General features: G+C 41.3%; 1 protein-coding gene across 1 annotated transcript in view; it reads right to left on the bottom strand.

Annotated features, from left to right (window-relative positions):
• The window catches only part of DENND5B (DENN domain containing 5B), a 103,629-nt gene that overhangs the window by 13,499 nt on the left and 72,625 nt on the right, over positions 1-17,505 (bottom strand). Inside the window, exons 8-12 of the mRNA XM_014876962.2 lie at positions 9,648-9,741; positions 6,376-6,507; positions 5,263-5,415; positions 4,715-4,793; positions 3,407-3,488 (exon numbers count right to left, since the gene is read on the bottom strand). Of these exons, the coding sequence (XP_014732448.2) occupies positions 3,407-3,488; positions 4,715-4,793; positions 5,263-5,415; positions 6,376-6,507; positions 9,648-9,741 (540 nt within the window). The remainder of the gene's footprint in view (positions 1-3,406; positions 3,489-4,714; positions 4,794-5,262; positions 5,416-6,375; positions 6,508-9,647; positions 9,742-17,505) is intronic.

Here is a 17,505-nt window from a genome sequence, read left to right on the forward strand (position 1 = left end):
AAGGAAATCCAACAAAGTCATGTTGTGACTGATGTTTTTTACATTGACTTTTACATAGTCTCACTGTCTCATGCTTTCCCCCATCTGTTACACCCAAGTGTGTGCTTTGTGTTATATTTAGTCCCTGCATTATTTGAGAAAACTACTCTCTTGTTTATAGAGCCTCTAAGAGAGCAGCCCCAGGACCTTTAGGGCAAATTTGCAAAGAACAACTTGGAGCTGTCCAGAAATACGAGTTATCTCTGCACAAACAAAGAGGATACTCAGCCCAGCAGCACTGCTCTGTGCCAGGTTGACCTGCAAGGCTGAAGCCTTGCTCCTGGCATGGGAAAACCCTTCCTGGCTCAGAGCATGGCAGCCAGCATTAGACCTTCCAGCAGAGAGCTGAACATGTGACCCATAGTCCTTGAGAAACAGGATGCATAGTACACTCAGCTACATCATGTTGAGACACTCTCCTCAGACATTTCAAGTCTTTTGAGACGGGAAGATCAAAGCACAGACTATCATCTCCCTCCCCTTCCTCCGAGTGCTCAGCTTGAATTACATCTAATATGAAACACTGAGCAGAATATGTTATTTCACTGTGAGAAGATTCAAGTACAGATGGACTCAACCTTATTCCATGCACGCTCTGTGCCTCTTCATTACCTGTGTCTGGTCCAGACTAGATTAGCATTAATTGTGCATTTGGGAAAAATAAATATCTGCAAGCATGCAGCTTGCCAGAGATATTAAAAAGATTCAGTAATCAGTCTTAGTGTCAGCAAAAGCAGAGTGTAACAGAACAGAGCATGCAGGAGCCTAAATTTATTTCACTGTCAGTTGTGAGAGTCAGAACAGCTCTATTTTTATCAGTGACCTAAGTGTAAGCACTGTATGCTCACCACTGCACAGCAAATTCTTCTTGTCAGAGCACTGAACAGCTATTTTGATGTAACTCCCTGGTTTGGACTTGCTTTTAATCCCATTAGTAATAAAGAAAAATCTATTTGCCCTGTCAAATGTAAGCCTGGGGTATGGTGAGACAAACCCTCTGCAAACAGCTGTGCTGACAGCAGAGGTTACAGCTGCTCAGCACCACCATGCCCCGGGGATGCTGTGCACACTCCCATGCCAGCACAGTCAGGAAGGAGCATACAGCTCATCCCAGGCAGGCAGCAGGTCTTTGCTCAGCCCTGTTTTTGAACACAGCAGGTTAAACATCACTGCTGTGGGCCCAGTGGCCAGCTCCCTGCAGGAGGGAAGCCAGACATGGGCATGAGAGTGAGTGCTGATAGCAAGAAAGAGCTTGTCCAAAGGGGAAGGATCCAAAACTTGAATCCAGCGGGACCGAAGGTTTTGGGGAGGCCTTGATGTTAACTGGTTGGGTTGGATGCTCAGCAATGCCTGAAGGGTGAGGCCATGCTCACAAGCATGTAGCAGGTAAGCAGGCTGTAGCTGGAAGAGGGGTTGGAGAGATGAGGCAGATCCGTGCCTAGGGAAGGGCTGGAGGGAGTGCCCCTAGGATGGCTTGCGCCATTGAGATTCCATGCACAGAACCAAAATAAACATCCTGAGCATCTTCCTGACCACATCTGTGATGCCTGGCTTTTGGGGGGGGAGAGGACATACCACAGTACCTGTAGCACATGGCAAATTCAGAGCATGACTGAGACTTTTAAGTTGTTTACATAACCTTGCATGAGCCATTAGGCAATGCTTAATCCTCCAGCCATTAGTTCAGTCAGCACCACAAGCCCTGCAATTTAACAATTACCCATCCTTCTACTTCAGCCTGGGTCTGTGTATGCAAACAAATATTAGGCAGCATTCCTTCCAAGCAGGAGAAAGTATGCCTCGAGATTACAGATGACAAATTCAACTCACCATCTGCCCAGCATTTTCTATGACCAGACATGTTCATGGACAATCACGAACACCCAAGATATTACAAAAGGTAATGTTCTGCTTCTGTACTTATTCTCTGAAGAGCAGTAAGAAAGACTTTTGTGATTCAAACAAGAGAGCTCAGATCCATGCTGGGCTTTCATTACTCCAGTGGAAGCTTGTGGAAGACAGAACCCGTGCACGCAGCAGTGAGCACACACAGCCTCCTCTGTCAGCAAACCCCTCCCAACACAGGAGTTTCTGCTCCAGATCCTCCTTCATCCTTCCCTCAGACTGACCCTCTTCATGCCTGTCAGTCTCCCAGGATTGAATTAAGGAGAGAGCTGCCACATCCCATGAGAGGGATGCTAAAATGGAAGACACATGTTCAAAATGACCTCTTGGCACTACACCCCTAATTACACTGTATGTATTCTCTCTCCCTCTTTTACATGTTGTTTTAGCCGTACGTGGCATGTCATGATATTTGAAATCAGAACAAAAGACTCAAACTACAAAGCATCACTGTAGGTGGGGAGTACAGTGAATTCTTTTTCCCAGAAAAATCTGACTAATCTATCAACACACATAGTAAAAATCACATCACTGTAATCAGGGTTTTGTGAACTACAATAAAACTTATTTTTACCCTAAGGTTCTTTTGCCATATCTTTAGGTGCAAGAAGAACGTAAGAAACAGTATTCATGTTGTCTTACACATTAAATTGTCAGCAATTGCTCTCAGCTCTTTACAGATGAGCACTATTGCATTACTCCTCCTCTCTTTTCATGGCATCTTTATCCCACTGCAATCCTTAGCCCTCGCAAGACAAGTGTCAAAACAATGGCCTGACCTGGCAGTGGCTTAATCAAGGAGATGCCCTGAAGAACTTCTGCTTGCTGCTGTCACACCAGCCTCCACCTCTTGTGACACTCTAATCCTTCTGGTTCCAAACAAACACTACTTGAAAAGGTCTCCAGAGCCAGGCTGTGGTCTACTGGAGAGAACCTGCCTTAAATTTACATCCCAGCTTTAAACTCACCCAAATTCTAGGTCTGATTAAACTTCTAAACTTGTACATTTATTACTACCTGCCATGAAATGCTAGTTGAAAAGAAAGAATACTGCTCAGGCATTGTGAGCAGGTTTTTATGTCCCTTTGCTTTGCTTATCAACTATACTTGCTGAGTCAGTAATTAAAAGACAAACTAAAAGATACAAACTAAAAAGACCAAGGAATTTAACATATCTGTTGTTATTTGTACAAGCTGACTTTATTACTGGAAGAACTCCCCTGGGAAAACAGAAATGGCAGTAACATATGTGTGGTTTTCATTCTCTGCTCACTAAAATAGATCAAGTGAACACACAAAAAAGTTTTTCAAAACAGAAAGGCAACACATTGCAGATTTGCATGTGGGCTGAAGAGAAGGTCTAATTCTCCTTAGCCTTTGTAGACCCAAAGCCAGTGGGGATCTTCACCTTATGCTACACAGTTAAACTCACAATTAATGCTTTAGGAATTAAATTGCATACCTCATATCTTGTATCAGGGAAACCCTCAATGTAGGCAGAGTAATTCCTGTATCAGACTTTCGTCTTTCTGTTCCACCACCAACTACAGTGGAGAAAATACACATAGTTAATACAGCACTACAGTAATAGTCAGCAATACATTTGTTCTACATACAGCTGAAAACAATCTTAAGTGGCTGGTAAGTGCACTGTTTCTGTGCATTGTCATTAACTCTATCCTGGAAATGTAGAAGTGGACAAAATGAAAATTCTGAATATATTATCTATTCCTTCCTTAACCTAGCACTGAACTTGGGAGATCTAGCTTCCTTTTTTTGTATGTGAAATATCTTAACTTAAATCTGTACAGCAATGAGTTTTATTAGTAAGAATTAGTAAGAATTTATTTCTATGGAAAGCTCAAAACTGAGAACAACCCAAATAAAATTAAGCTACAGTAACATATTCCATGCAAAGAATGGCATGCGTTTCTGTGCTCTGCTCTGATCAAACCACTTTGTGGTGACACATTTTGCTCTCAGGAATTTGTGCCTGCCAGCCAGATTGTTTAGTGCATTACACATTGAAGATTATTAAAAAGTCCTTTCATGGGAGAGACTAGTTTCTCCATAAATGCCTCTTTGAAGACTGATCATACAAGCTTCCATCTGCAGCATCTGAATTGAAGAATCCTTGCAAGACGACCCTCTGAAGTTCAGAGACTTTTACTGTCCCACAGCCAGTGGGCAGGGACATCTCAAGGTTATCAGAAAACCTCTCTTAAAACCCATTAGTAATTAAGTGATTGTAAGGGGCCAAGCCAAAGCATAAATTGAGCACCTAGACTGATGGACAGAAATTAATTACACAATTTCTGAGCTGTACCACCCACCAGTATAAAGATTTACTGAACATGAAGTTATTTATATTGGGATTTGAGAGACAGATTATGCTGACTGAAAGAAAAATGTCGGCTGTCTTATTCCCAGCTCCACACTTTCAGCTTCTTCAGAAATTCTCTCTTGTGGAGACAATGCTTTTCATACCTCACTCAGTGCTCATTAAAAGGGAATGAAGGTAGTGCAAATACATCAAGTGATTTTCCAGACAAGGATGGAAACCATGTTCCTTTGCCTCCAATGATTTCAATCCATTTTGTCCAGACATCAAGACATCCCCACAATGATTATGAGAAGTCTCAAAATGTAAATGCAGTATTTGCAAGCAAATACACTGAAAATCCTGCATGGGTTTCATGTGGTTGCACTGTTCCTCCCATGTTCATTTGCTGTGATGGACTTCTCATGGAGTCACCTGCCAAGTACTCACCTGGGGACTCTGCACTGTGCTCTTGCTTCTCTTCTCTCTCTTGGTACTGAAGCAAATGGGACCACAATGCAGATTTCCCCTGGAAATGGAATAGGTAGCACATTGCTTTAAATAAACCAGGCAAAAACTCCCCCAATAATGGCCAATAAACATGGCAGAATAATGAAATGGCATTTGAATGGGTAAGATGTTCAGTAATGAAAACCAATCCTTCCCTCTTGGGCCATGACACCTCAGGAAGACAGGACCATCCCACTGATCCAGAAGTCACACCACCCACCTTATTTCTTTGTCCTCCCTCTGGGTTTCCTGTGTGAAGGTTGAAAGGGAATAAACCAAACACATACTTGACAACAGCACTGCAATTTCTGGAGGGGAAAATGCCAAAACAATCCCCATCCCAAAACCCCCAAACACCCAAAACTCCTCAAAGCTTTGCAAAATATAAACCAGGGACACTGATCCCAAAGACACCTCCTGCTTTATCTTGGAGTTATACCATTGAGTAGCAGCTTAAAAGGCAGAGATGACATATAGTATTTACCAACCTGCTTGACCTGCAGACCATGGCTCCAGATTCTTTCTAGCAGATCACAGAGACTGGCAATCAGTGTATTTTCCTCCAGACCTGTTATGTTGGCTTCTCCATGTCCCAGCTCAACTGCTTCATGGCCCATTTTCTCTACCAACATGCGTTTGGTCTATTAAACAAAAAATCCCAACAGTTTCTAAGAATGTTATCCAACAAGTGACAGAATTTACAGATGGGTTTACTTACACATGCCTCATCTAGAGACAATGACTAATAGAGAGAAACTTCAAATCTATTTGCAGAGATTATAAATTAACAAAAATAATTTTATTAAAAAAAGTCTGCTTAATTACTTTGAATCACAGAATATCCTGAGTTGAAAGGGACCCAGAAAGACCACGTCCAGCTCCTGTGCCTGCACAGGACAGCCCCAAGAGTCACCCCATGTGTCTGAGAGCATTCTCCAAACACTTCTTGAACTCTGGCAGACTGGGTGCTGTGACCACTTCCCTGAGGAGGCTGTTCCAGCTGTCCTATTTCTATACCATTTATCTATTGTCCTATTTCTACGCTGTTGATTTATTACCAAGCAGAGTACAGAATACATCCTCAGTCTTACTTAGCTTCTGTTTTAATTCTTGTTACAGCCAATAAAGTTTTACACTCAGGTAAAGCAGTATACTACCAACTGCAACACAAAGAAGCTGTGTGTCCATGGCTATGAAAGCTACTTTAATATTAGGAACTGTTATACTTCATTTGCTCTGTATAAACAACATGCACAAGCCACACGTGCTGAATTCCTCCCTTTTGACCATGGGCATCCAGGCCATTCTGTTTAGGCTACATGTCAATATGAACAATTAAAGGAAATCCTCCAGAAGATGTCTGATCATGCTGATTCTCCTTCCTGTCCTTTCTACTTCGATCAACTTCAACTGCATAAACAGAAGAGTGAAAACACATTCCTTTCTCTTCTAGTGTTGAAAAACACTACAGGGACATCCACCCTGCAATAACCAGGTGTTCCAACAGAACAATGCCATTCCAGCTGTGAACCAGGAGAACATCTGCAGTTTTTATTTGAGCTCACTGCAATCCAGGGGAGAGCACACATCGGATGACCTACCTTCATGCGACATTCCTTCAGCAACCCTTCCACAAATTTCCAGTTGGTCTGTGCAATCACAGCTGGAGAGAGGTCTGACAGTTTAGGCTGCCTTAAATTTTTACCTAAACTCCTTGCCTCTTGCATGTATTTCTAAAAATAAAGAGAATAATTTTAGATATTACAGGTCAGAATGACTCTCCTCATCCTAGGCAAGCAAGGTGGTGAAAACAAATGAGCTTGTGTTAATCTAGAAACATAATCTTGATTTGTCTGATGTTTAGGTGTCAGGCTGGAGAAGTAGAATAATCACTTCTGATAACAGAAAAAGCAAGCTATTTTCCTGAGTTGTACAGAATCGATCAGTATTAGCCAGTGAACTGTGCTGTTAGTCACTAGCATGAAGTTAGGCACAACAAGTGCATAAAGTGTAATACCTTCATTCAGCAATAAAGTCAAAACACTAAGAAAAGTTTATTTCCACTGTTATTTATCACTTTAAAAAAAATTTTAATTGTCTAATTTGTGACCACACTATACATGAATAGAAAAATAATCCTGTGAAAATAAATTATAAACAGCAGAGATACACTTAATGAATGAGAAAGATTTCATCCATTACTTTTCATCTAGATATTTTATACAGGAAAAATGAGACTTAATCTTATTCTCAATTAACTTCTTGATTACAAGTGAAGTTCATTTTAAACAAAATTGACACTTGGGATCATTCATGTTCTTACTATGGTAATTATTAAATATGGATAAAAATCCACATACTCTTTAAAAAAAGATCCAAGCTATAATTGAAGACTTTCAAACTTTCTGCTCCATTGCCTTGTCTTCAGAGGTAGGGTATTTTTTGCTTTGGTCTGTTTTTTGGGAGTTTTTTTTGTTAAGCCAAAATCCACAAACCAATTAGCAAGTGGCCTCTGACCCCAGCATCAGTGAGAGAGCTACATGCTCAGCAAGGCTGAGAAGTTGGCCACAACTATCAAAATGTTGTTTGAGCATTATTCGTAATTTTTTTCTTTAAAAAACCAAGATAATAGAATGCTGCCACATAAAAGTTTTGGAAACCAGTGCTCATAGCCTGGTGTGGGAATGTTCTGTTTTCATAGTGGGTTTTTGTCCAGTTAATGATGCCTCTCTGGGGGATGCTATGTAACAGTGATCACTCTTTCCTGGAAGGAGCAGATCACATCCCTCCAGGGAATTCTTGCTGCTGTTGGCTGGGTTTTCTGGGGAACTGAGAGGTCACTATGGCTGCTGCATCCTTGGAGCTTTCTGTCTAGGCAGAAAATTTATTCCATAGAACCACAGAATGGTTTTTTCTCAACACAGAAATTTGGACAAGAACCACTTATCATCACTCTAACAGGTCAGACAAGAATGTAGGGCTCTCCCCTGCAAAAGCTGTGTTCCACTGAAGTTCTCACTTCTATAACTACAGTTTCACCAATTGTAAGGATTTAAAAATAGTTCAAGAACTATAGGTGGGAATAAAAGAAAAAGTTACAGATGATGAAAGTGTGCTGTTCAGCAAGCGATCTCACAAGTGACTTCCATCTCAGTGCAAAAATTAACAGCAAAACCAGTGAAAAAGTAATACAGGGAATATATAACTAGAAAAACTAATATTTCTTTTTAAATGTGAAGGGATAAAAAGTGTGGTTATAGTCTGAAAAGTACAAAACACAGATAACCTTATTCATTGTATATCTTCTTATTATATTAAAATTAAAAATAAAACAAAACTCTAAAGTTTCAGAGAAGAAAAAGGGTGGGCTGAGAGAATCAGCTGTTTGCCCTTTGCCTGTTCATCAGCATCCATGCAGCACTACCCTCTTGCACACTGGGATGAAATGATCCAGGCAGCCAGAAAGCAATGCTTTTGGGATTTGACACCCTAAACTGAATTGTCAAGTGAGCAACATGAGGAAAGAAAATCCCAAAGTGAAACAAAATTGTTATCTCTTAGTCTTGGAGCTGCTGTGTTTTCCAGGGAGCTGGTGTGGAAGCTCCTTTCCAGCTACTTTTCCGATTATAACCACACTTTCAAGCGCTACAGGGACGTGCTCATACTCTACAAGGGGCAAGTTTGAGATGCGGCAAAGACAGAGCTTCCTCATGCTAACAACATCTCAAAAGCAGCTTTCAACAAGAAAAACTAAAACATACCAGGCAGCATTCAGAGAAGGATTTTTTAGGAGGCCGTGCAGGAGGGGGTGGTCCCTGATCCCACTCCCAGAAGGCCATTGAGTTCTGACGAAGCAAAAGCTCCTCCGATGGCTAAGAGGAGGCAGATGCCCCAATGGCAGAACAGCCAGAAAGAAAGAGGAGACAAAGCAAAAGAAGCATGCATATGATCCACAGCCAAAAAAAGAAGAAAGTAAATACATGACAAAGTACTGAAAAGGCTCTGCTGCAATATACACGCACAAGGCACTGTTTAAAACATCCTTGCAAAGCCCTGTTAGCAAAAATAGCAACAAACATGTACAAGTGCTGTTTTGCTGTGTTTCCATGAAACATCGTTCAAAGCCATGGTTGAAGAATCCTCTCATCCATTCAGGTTCTTTTGGAGGGCAAACTCCAACACCGACCAACATTATTCAGCAAGTTTTACCACAAAACAGCATGAGTGTTATATTTTTGCTAGTGACACACAATAGAGCATATGGACATCAATGGAAAAATGTGGCAGAAAATATTTAATAAAGGATGAGGAACTGAAAAGATGGGAAAGAAATGCATGTACATGACTGACATTTATAGGATGCATGGGAGTTTCCAGGCTTTAGGCATAAAAAGGTCCCAAAGTCCTAACCTTTCAAATAGGCATATTCATGTCAGAAATCTATGTAAGAGGAAGGAAAAATGTTCATTTAATAAAAACGGAGGAATCCTGCCTCATTTGCTTCTACAGGGCTGACATTTATTCAAGGACTTAACTTTTCCAGAGACTTCCACCCTGGTCACTTTGGCAGCTGCACTGCCAGGGCTGTGCCATCTGTATGCAGTAACACGGCCAGAGTCTAAATCAGCAAATAAGACATTTTCCTGATGATAATGAGCCCGTCTTATTCCAAAATAATAAAAGCACTTTATTTATGCTGTGTGCTTTGAAGTTGCACAGCATCTGTGACAAGTGGAGCAGCATCCAAATGGCTACAGAGACCTAACGGAACCACACAGTAGCCACAAAACTGCCCCAAGTAGTCGGCACGTTGTTGTCCAAACCACCAGCTCCTGGATCACAGGCTGTGCCGCCCTCAGATGAGGCCACCCACCTCCCTCATGTCGTTGTCCAGCCCGATGTGCTCCGAGTGCTGCCGCAGGCGATCCTTCCTCCGCTGCGTGGTGGTGCTGCGGCTGGCCCAGCGGCTGGGAAATCAGAGAGAGAAGACACATGTGAGCAGAAGAAAAGCAGGAGGGAAAGCCTGGGTCAGGAGCTGAAGGACATCCAATGGGTCTGCAGCAAAAGAAGGGAAAGCCCAAGCTTGGACCTTGCAGTAAACACGGGTGCGAGCTGGTGCCTGAACTCCGCATGGGAAACCACCTGAGAGGTGACAGACCAGCACTCACCCAAGGGACAAAAATTCTGATGCAAATGTGTCCAGCTGCCTGCCAGGGTCTCCAGTGAGAGCTCCTGGTACCTGAAATGCAGGTCATGTCACAGCATTGATGCCATCACTAGGTAAGTCACTGGACTTAGTTAGCCAACACCACTGCTGCATTTGATGAGGTTCGACAAGAACGGTATCTTAAGCAAAAAACAAAATACAATTATTTGAGTAGCAACTTCTACAATTTTGCTCTTTTATGAGAAGCACTACTCCTTTCTCCACTTTCTGTGGTACTTTCAGGAATTATTTGAGACAAACTTCTTGTTGCAATTTTAACAACTGTTCCTGGGTGCACATATGTCTAAAAGCTATAAACAACACTGATTGTCCTGGGATTAGTCATGTTGCTATTTTCACCTTATCTTTTTTCTTTTTTTTTTTTTTTTGCATCTGGTTTCTTAGTACCATAGAAAGCCTGTTTTTTTCCCACCTGTTCATATACGTCCAGTTGAATGTTTCCTCTCAAGAGAAGGAGTTTGCAAACGTATACATAACTGTCTTCACCAGTTTCTTCAGAATCAACCAAAGACTGAATTTTGGCTCACCACACAGATACAAAGGGGAAAAAAAGCCACAGGAACTGTTGTTTTAAAAGTCAAACTCAAGTCCCATCACAAATAACATCAAGAAAACAAGTACAAAGGAAGAAATCTGGGTCTGCATGTAATTATGGTTCATCACCTCAGTATCCCATATGACAACACATTTATTTTTAAAGTAGGGGGTTTTTTTTGTGGCATCAAGTCTCTGCTAACAAAACAAAACAGCCCAATAGGTGTCTGCACAGCAAATGCTGATACCTTCTCAGAGGAACACATCACTGAGATAAATGTCTTTGCACCTCCACAGAAGTCTCAAAAATGTACAGTCCCTGAGTTTAATAAGTCACCATTTAATTTTTTTTTTCAGAAGCAACAGCCAAAGCCTTGTTAGATTAATAAGAGGGGGAAAATAAACCCCTACATTTTAATAATCTCAACAAACAGACATGTCACAGAAAAACACTCAGTTGAACAGAGGATAGCAGATATTAATGTGACTTTAGCCACCTGGTTCTGGAGACCTTCCATTTATTGCAAGCCAGGATCACACTTATATTTAACACAACAGAATGTGAATAACACATTGCAAATTTAAGTTATAGATCAAATATTACCCCATATCATAGTTTTTCTGCTCCAATTTATATGGTTATTTTCTGAATTCTAGACAGAACTTGGATCCATCTCCACCTGCATTTCCACATTTACTAGGAGATGAAAGAATTGCTTTAAGTGTCCTTTAAGGGAAAACATCTCACCAAAGGTGAAAGTAGAACGAAAGCCACAGAATAATTACAAAATAATACACTACCATTAAAGCATTTTCAGTTCACTCCAGATTTGTACTTCATCTGGGAGATGGCAGAGACCATTTTCCAGATTATTAATCAGAATTATTTGAACATTTTAATCATACAAAAGTGAAGCCCGCTGGATGTTTATGAAAAAAAAAAAAGGACTGCTACTCATTAGCTGGAGCAATTACACACAGTGAACTGCATATTCCTTCTTTTCCAAACTCTAATTTCAGGAAGAGGAGCTGTTGAGTCGCTGGGTGAGGTCTATGCACTCAGATGCTGCTCTGAATCTCTCTGAGAGGTTTTGTGAAGATCTAACAGCAGATAAATAGGATTAAGCAGTTAAATCTTTTAAAGCCTTTTCTTTACTGGGCCACATAGAATTTCCCCAAAACAATGCTTCAGTATTACAATAACCATTCCCTCTCCTCAGCAGTGACTGCATTTTAAATTGCTCTTCCTCTCCCTGTCATCACTTGAGGTGATTTTAAGGGGGATAAAAGCCCCAGTGGTCGCACTACCTCCCCATGGCTGCCAAAATCCCGTGTGGGTACCTCTGCTGGCCCTGTCATCAGCTGCTGCTCTATTCACACCTCAGCCCAGGTGCTGCCAAACCACCAAGGAAAGCTGTTCTCTCTCCTTTGCTTATTGTCAGCCCTTAGGCTCGGGCTTTTCAGATAACCACTGCTGCCTGTGCCCCTCCTGTCCTTTTTTGAGGAGATGAAGCCCTCCTGCTGCTCAGCCTGGGTGCTGCCCAAGCATTCCCTGACCCCAAAAATGCCTTCTCCCCTTTAGTTTTTTGCTGTCAGGGCCATGAGCATGGACTACTGGCATGTTTCGTTTATTCCTCACAGTGCAGGCATTGCTACAAGCACCAGGTCTCTGGGGATGGCGCAGATGCAGCTTGGGTGTGATGCTGCAGGGAGCCCAGGGACAAGCTACCTCCATGGAGAAGTGAGGAAAGGCTCATCTCAGTGTGTCTGCCTGTATCTAACTCCCCTATCCACAGATGAATGCTCCTCACCTCCAGGAACTGCTGAAAAGCAGTGATATTTCAGAGGAGGGAGCAGGGAAGACTGTGCTCAGTTCAACATACGGAAAAGAAGTAAGGCACCTCCAACTAAGACCTCTGTAATATAAAGGCAGTCAAGTCAGTACCATTTAGTATCAAATTAAACCCAATAAGCATAGGAAGAGGTTTGCAGAGGTTGGAGGGAATGTAATGGTGACATTTGAAACATCCCATGTTAAGTATCATCTTTTACATTTCTATAATAAAAGAGGTAAGGCAGCAGCAAAGCTGCACTGTCAGAAACAATCTAGCAAAAGAGCACCTCACACCAGGGACTGGCCATGCTGCACTGTGACCATGTGTACATATCACTTTCTTCCCCTACCTTCTTTCTCCCCAGCCCTCCTTTTTAAAGCTCCCTGGAGAAACTAAGAAATTATGTCTTCCCAAATCAGACATGGGTGTAGCAGGCAAGATTTATACTGCAAAACATGAACATATTGCCGGAGAACTTCTTTCTCAGATGGATTTAACCAATATTGCCATCACCATGAAAATCACTATTGTAATTTACAATCCATTTACAGTGATAACAGAGAAAAGGAAGAAGACAAATGCACTTGTTTACAGGACAGAACCTAAATCTCCTCATATACACCATCTCATGAGGCAGGCTGCTATTTAGGTCTGCAAATCATGACAATCCCCATTCTACCTATGTATGTCCATCAAAGGAGTTATCTGAGTTTCTGCATTCACAAATTAGCACACAGCTGTACTAGAGCCTCCACCAAACCCCCCTAAAGCATGCACACATTAAACACACCCAGCCTGCACATGCAAACTCCTTGGGCTCAGATGTAGTTTGTATGGGACTACACAGAGATTCCAAGTCAAAGACATGTCAGACCACAGAAAAAAGGAACGTTGAAACTGAGCTCCACCTGATCACGGATGGGCTGACAGGGGAGGGGATCCACAGTGTGAATCTGCTCCACAAACACTGCTCCATGGTAAGGAGAATGAAGGCTTAGATGGAGACTTATGCACCTTTTTCATCTCTGCCATAAGGTAGAATAGGAAAGCTCTGAAACTGCTCATTGGGCGGGCAAAAATTAGTAAAATGCCTTAAAGACAGCAGCCTTGCACTGACAGGCTCTTTCATCAGTTTATATGGAAAGAATTGCTATTAAAGCATGGCACACACAACAGTCATCCTCTGCAAGGAAGAGCTGCAGTGAATTGCCAGCATTACCTCTTAAGCCCTGAGGAACCACTGTACTATGAGGTGTTTGATTTGCAAGTCCCTTGAGACAGAAGTACTACTCAGGGCAAATGGAATAGTGGATGCAAAGATTCAATGGCCATTTTTCCCTGTCAGCTTTAATTCTGCACAGCTATGTTAAAATGACATATTAACTTAAAGAAGTTAATTGCACTTTTCCTCCCTTGCACCAGTTGAACAGAGGATCAGTAGCTCAGGAGACTCACCCATCAGGTTCCAAGTCACCACAGCACTTATTTCCAAAACCATTTTTAAGTACAGATTGTCAGTCACACTTTACTCTTGAAAAGTAATGTATTTGAGTACAAATGGTTCATATTTTCATTGTACCCATCAGTGGTTTACTACATTAGGTTACCTGAAGTATAGTAACTGCTTGTTTCAGATTTTGTTATGTAAAAGGTGAACTTTTACTACTCACAAAATGTAAATAACCTCAGTGCGTGGATGGCTCATTGCTGACTCATTTCATGCTCACCTAGATACACTGCAGAGATGCCACTCTATATTACTTGCAATTGTTGGCTTGATTGAAAAAGAGGGTATCTTCATTTAACACAGCCTTAAAACAGTACCAAACAGATAGGGGGGTAGTAAAAGGCCATTTCATATGAAGCATTCATTAAAAGAGAAAGATAATTTGGCATACAAAAAATAATTTAGTTAAAACCAGAAAAAATTCTGTCATCACACAGAGATACATCTACCCCTTTGCATTATATATATACATCATTTTCCTTTAGAATCATTACTGATATTAAATGCTAGCAACAAGCAAACAAGAGTCCTGTTTCATAATGAGAAGAACCACAGCCCCAGGCAGATAAACCCTACACAGTTTCCAACTTGAAGGAGGGGCTGAAGATGAAGGCCACAGGACAGTGCCCACACTAGTCATGTCATAAAATGGAGCACAAAAATGAACCAATTCCATACACTCCTATGCGTATGGAATTTGTAAAAAACTGTGCATGGGTTTTGTAAATAAATACTGATAGAGTGGTCAGATCAGCAAAACAGCTCGGGAACAAATGCCTGGAGTAAACAAACAAATAACTGCTGAAATCTGCTTCATGGGTAAGAGCAACACATCACTCAGCAAAAGCCTGAGGTTAGAGGCCAAGAACAGTGGGATCTGTGCTTGAAGACTTGGACTGTGCCCTGCTTTGGGGACTGCTGCAGGAAAGGTAGGGGTCAGAGGACAGACAAAAGCACAAGGCTCACAGGAAGTTGGGATGCAAGTGAGAGGGCTCAGGTGATAGAAGGGGCCAGGGCAGGAAAGAGGAAACAGGCTGGTCAGGAAAGTAAGCAAGGAGTAAAGCAGGGCTCCAATAAAGAAGTGGGGGAGAAAGCAGGTCTAAAGAGAGGAAGGCAAAAAAAAGGGTAATTAAAGTCATTTTGTAAATATGTAACAAAGCAAACCCTTCATTTGAAAACCAAAAGAAACAAGAAAATATTCCATTAAATTGTTCTTTGAAGGCATTCAATACAAATTGCCAGAATGCAAATATACACTCATGCTTGGGAATCACTGTTTTCCTCTGCTAAATTTAATCTCATTTATCAAGCTTCTTAGTACAAATTAAGTTACAAGGTAATCAATTAGACTGAAAACACAGCTTGTTTCATTGTTTTAATTTTGCACTGTAAGCATATTCCCCCTAATTTAACAATTAGCTAATCAAAAACCATGAAGTGTTTATGTAGCTTGGCTTTTTGTCATTCAAATTCCACTCCTGCAAATGCACCAGCCAGTGGAGTCCCAGCTCCAATTTTAAAGCCTGGCAGAAAATGCACACAGGGAAGAAGGGAGCAAATAAAAACCACAGTGTGGTGCTGGGGTTTGAGAAAGGAAATGAGGGCTCTGGAAACCACAGCTCTTTCCCAGAGTAACAGACAAATAGCCTGAGGGACTGCAGCCTGTTTTCTCCTGGGATGCTTTCTAAGATGACTTCTGCAGAAGCCACTGCTTTACATGGTTAGAGTAGTGTGGAGGGGATGCTTTTGTACCCAGAGGAAGCTGCAGCTTCTCTCTGTAGATTCAGAAGGTTTTCCCATGATGTAGGGGATGTATCAAAGGCAAGGACCACAGAGGGAGTCCAAGTGGGACACTGCTCCCTAATGGGAAGGAGGACAGAACTGGGTGGAGTGTTTTGGTTTGGGTTTAGCTTAAATTGTTTAAATCATATATAGCATCTAGAACTGAAACTAGAAGCGTTTGTTGTCTGCATTATATTTGTGATTTAGATACAACACATTACTTATATAACAGCCCAGTAACTGACAGAGGTATCTTCAGTGCTCCTCCTGCTTACAGGAAGGGAACAGCCAGATAACATTATGAGCTCTGGCCGTATATTTGTTAGTTTATCAGCCCAGAAAGGGAAGCAATAAATCTCTGATTGCTGGCCACTGAGGATATGTTTTCATTAAAACAGCTTTGAATTGGTTTATTTGCTACTGTCCAGCAACAACTGACCACAACATGGGAATTATTCCCCATTTCCCACAAATACGCTTCCATACAAAATTCAGGACAAAATTTGCTATGTAAAACTGAAGCCTGCAAAAAATAATTCTCATCTACACAGCAGCATCCTTTGCATTAATTTTATAATATAAGCACACAACAGCTACACCTGAAGAGTCTGGAAATGTAGCTGTAATGTTCTTTTACCCCATACCCATAAGCAAAGCTCCAGTCCTGTAAGTAAAATGTATCTCCAAGAATCATACACTGGGAAATTCAAATTAATGGAAGGCTATACTTAAATTGATTTTGTGGTCAGAAGAGTCACCCTGTATTTTCACAAAGCATGGAAAAGCTGTTCTATACATGGGTGCAAAATCAGCAGAATTACATGTCCTAAATGGGAGAGAAAAAGTCTTCTCAGCTGCTCACATGAAAACCAGGAAAAAGAAAGATATAAACAGATGGTCTTGAGATTTTCCAATTACAAGCCTTTTTGGCAATGCACAACTGGAAGAATTCCAAACATTTGTCAGTTTGACATTGCTTTGTGGTAAGTAATGGGACTTTGGTACTTACAAATTCTAAAACATGCTGCAATCTAAATTAAAATTATCACTCAAGGAGTTAAAGTCATTTTAGAATAGGTACCAGTCTAACAGAAGGAAATCTTAAAGGGCATAAGGAAACCTGTTTTTAAGTGATGCTTATTCATAGATTCACTAAGATTTTGCAATAGAGACAGAAGATTTAAGCAACTTTAGGCAGGCTGGGCACACTCACACTGTTGCTGACACTGTAAAACTGAAACCCACCCATACGAGTAAGAGGCAGACTGCTAAACACAGCACCTCACAAGATGAAGAAATCCTCCATTCCTCAAAGGACCATTACCCATACATTCTTTTAAGGATCTCAATTTCTTTAAACATTCAGTGTTTAAGGATATCTTACTTTATCACTTGCAATTCTTACTCCTAGCAGGTTATTAAAAAGGGCTTAGCTACATTGGTATGCACAAAAGGTGTATAAATAGAACCGAGTGGGCACCTCATGCAGAAGCTCAGAGCAGCATGTGTGCATGCACATGTCTAAAACAAGAGGTAGCTTTAACATTTGGACAATTGTAGCCTTTGAAGCTCTTGGATTTACCTGTGCTCACACATTTTGATTTCCAGAAACTGAGGGCTTCAGCTGATAATTTAATGAGTTTGTAATCAATGATGCCCAAATATTTCTATTTGGAGGAGGGAGAAGCCCCTCATTCATGGGTTTTGAAGGAAGAAAGATTAAAAGAACTCACAGCACTTACTTGGTATTATAACTGTACAGATGTAAAGTGTATCAGTGCTCCAGGTTCCCATTTTACATTAGGTAGATGAACCATGTAATGGCATGCTCAATTCCATAGCTACA

This window comes from Sturnus vulgaris, chromosome 5 (assembly GCF_052056855.1).
Source record: "Sturnus vulgaris isolate bStuVul1 chromosome 5, bStuVul1.hap1, whole genome shotgun sequence".
Lineage (NCBI taxonomy): Eukaryota > Metazoa > Chordata > Aves > Passeriformes > Sturnidae > Sturnus > Sturnus vulgaris.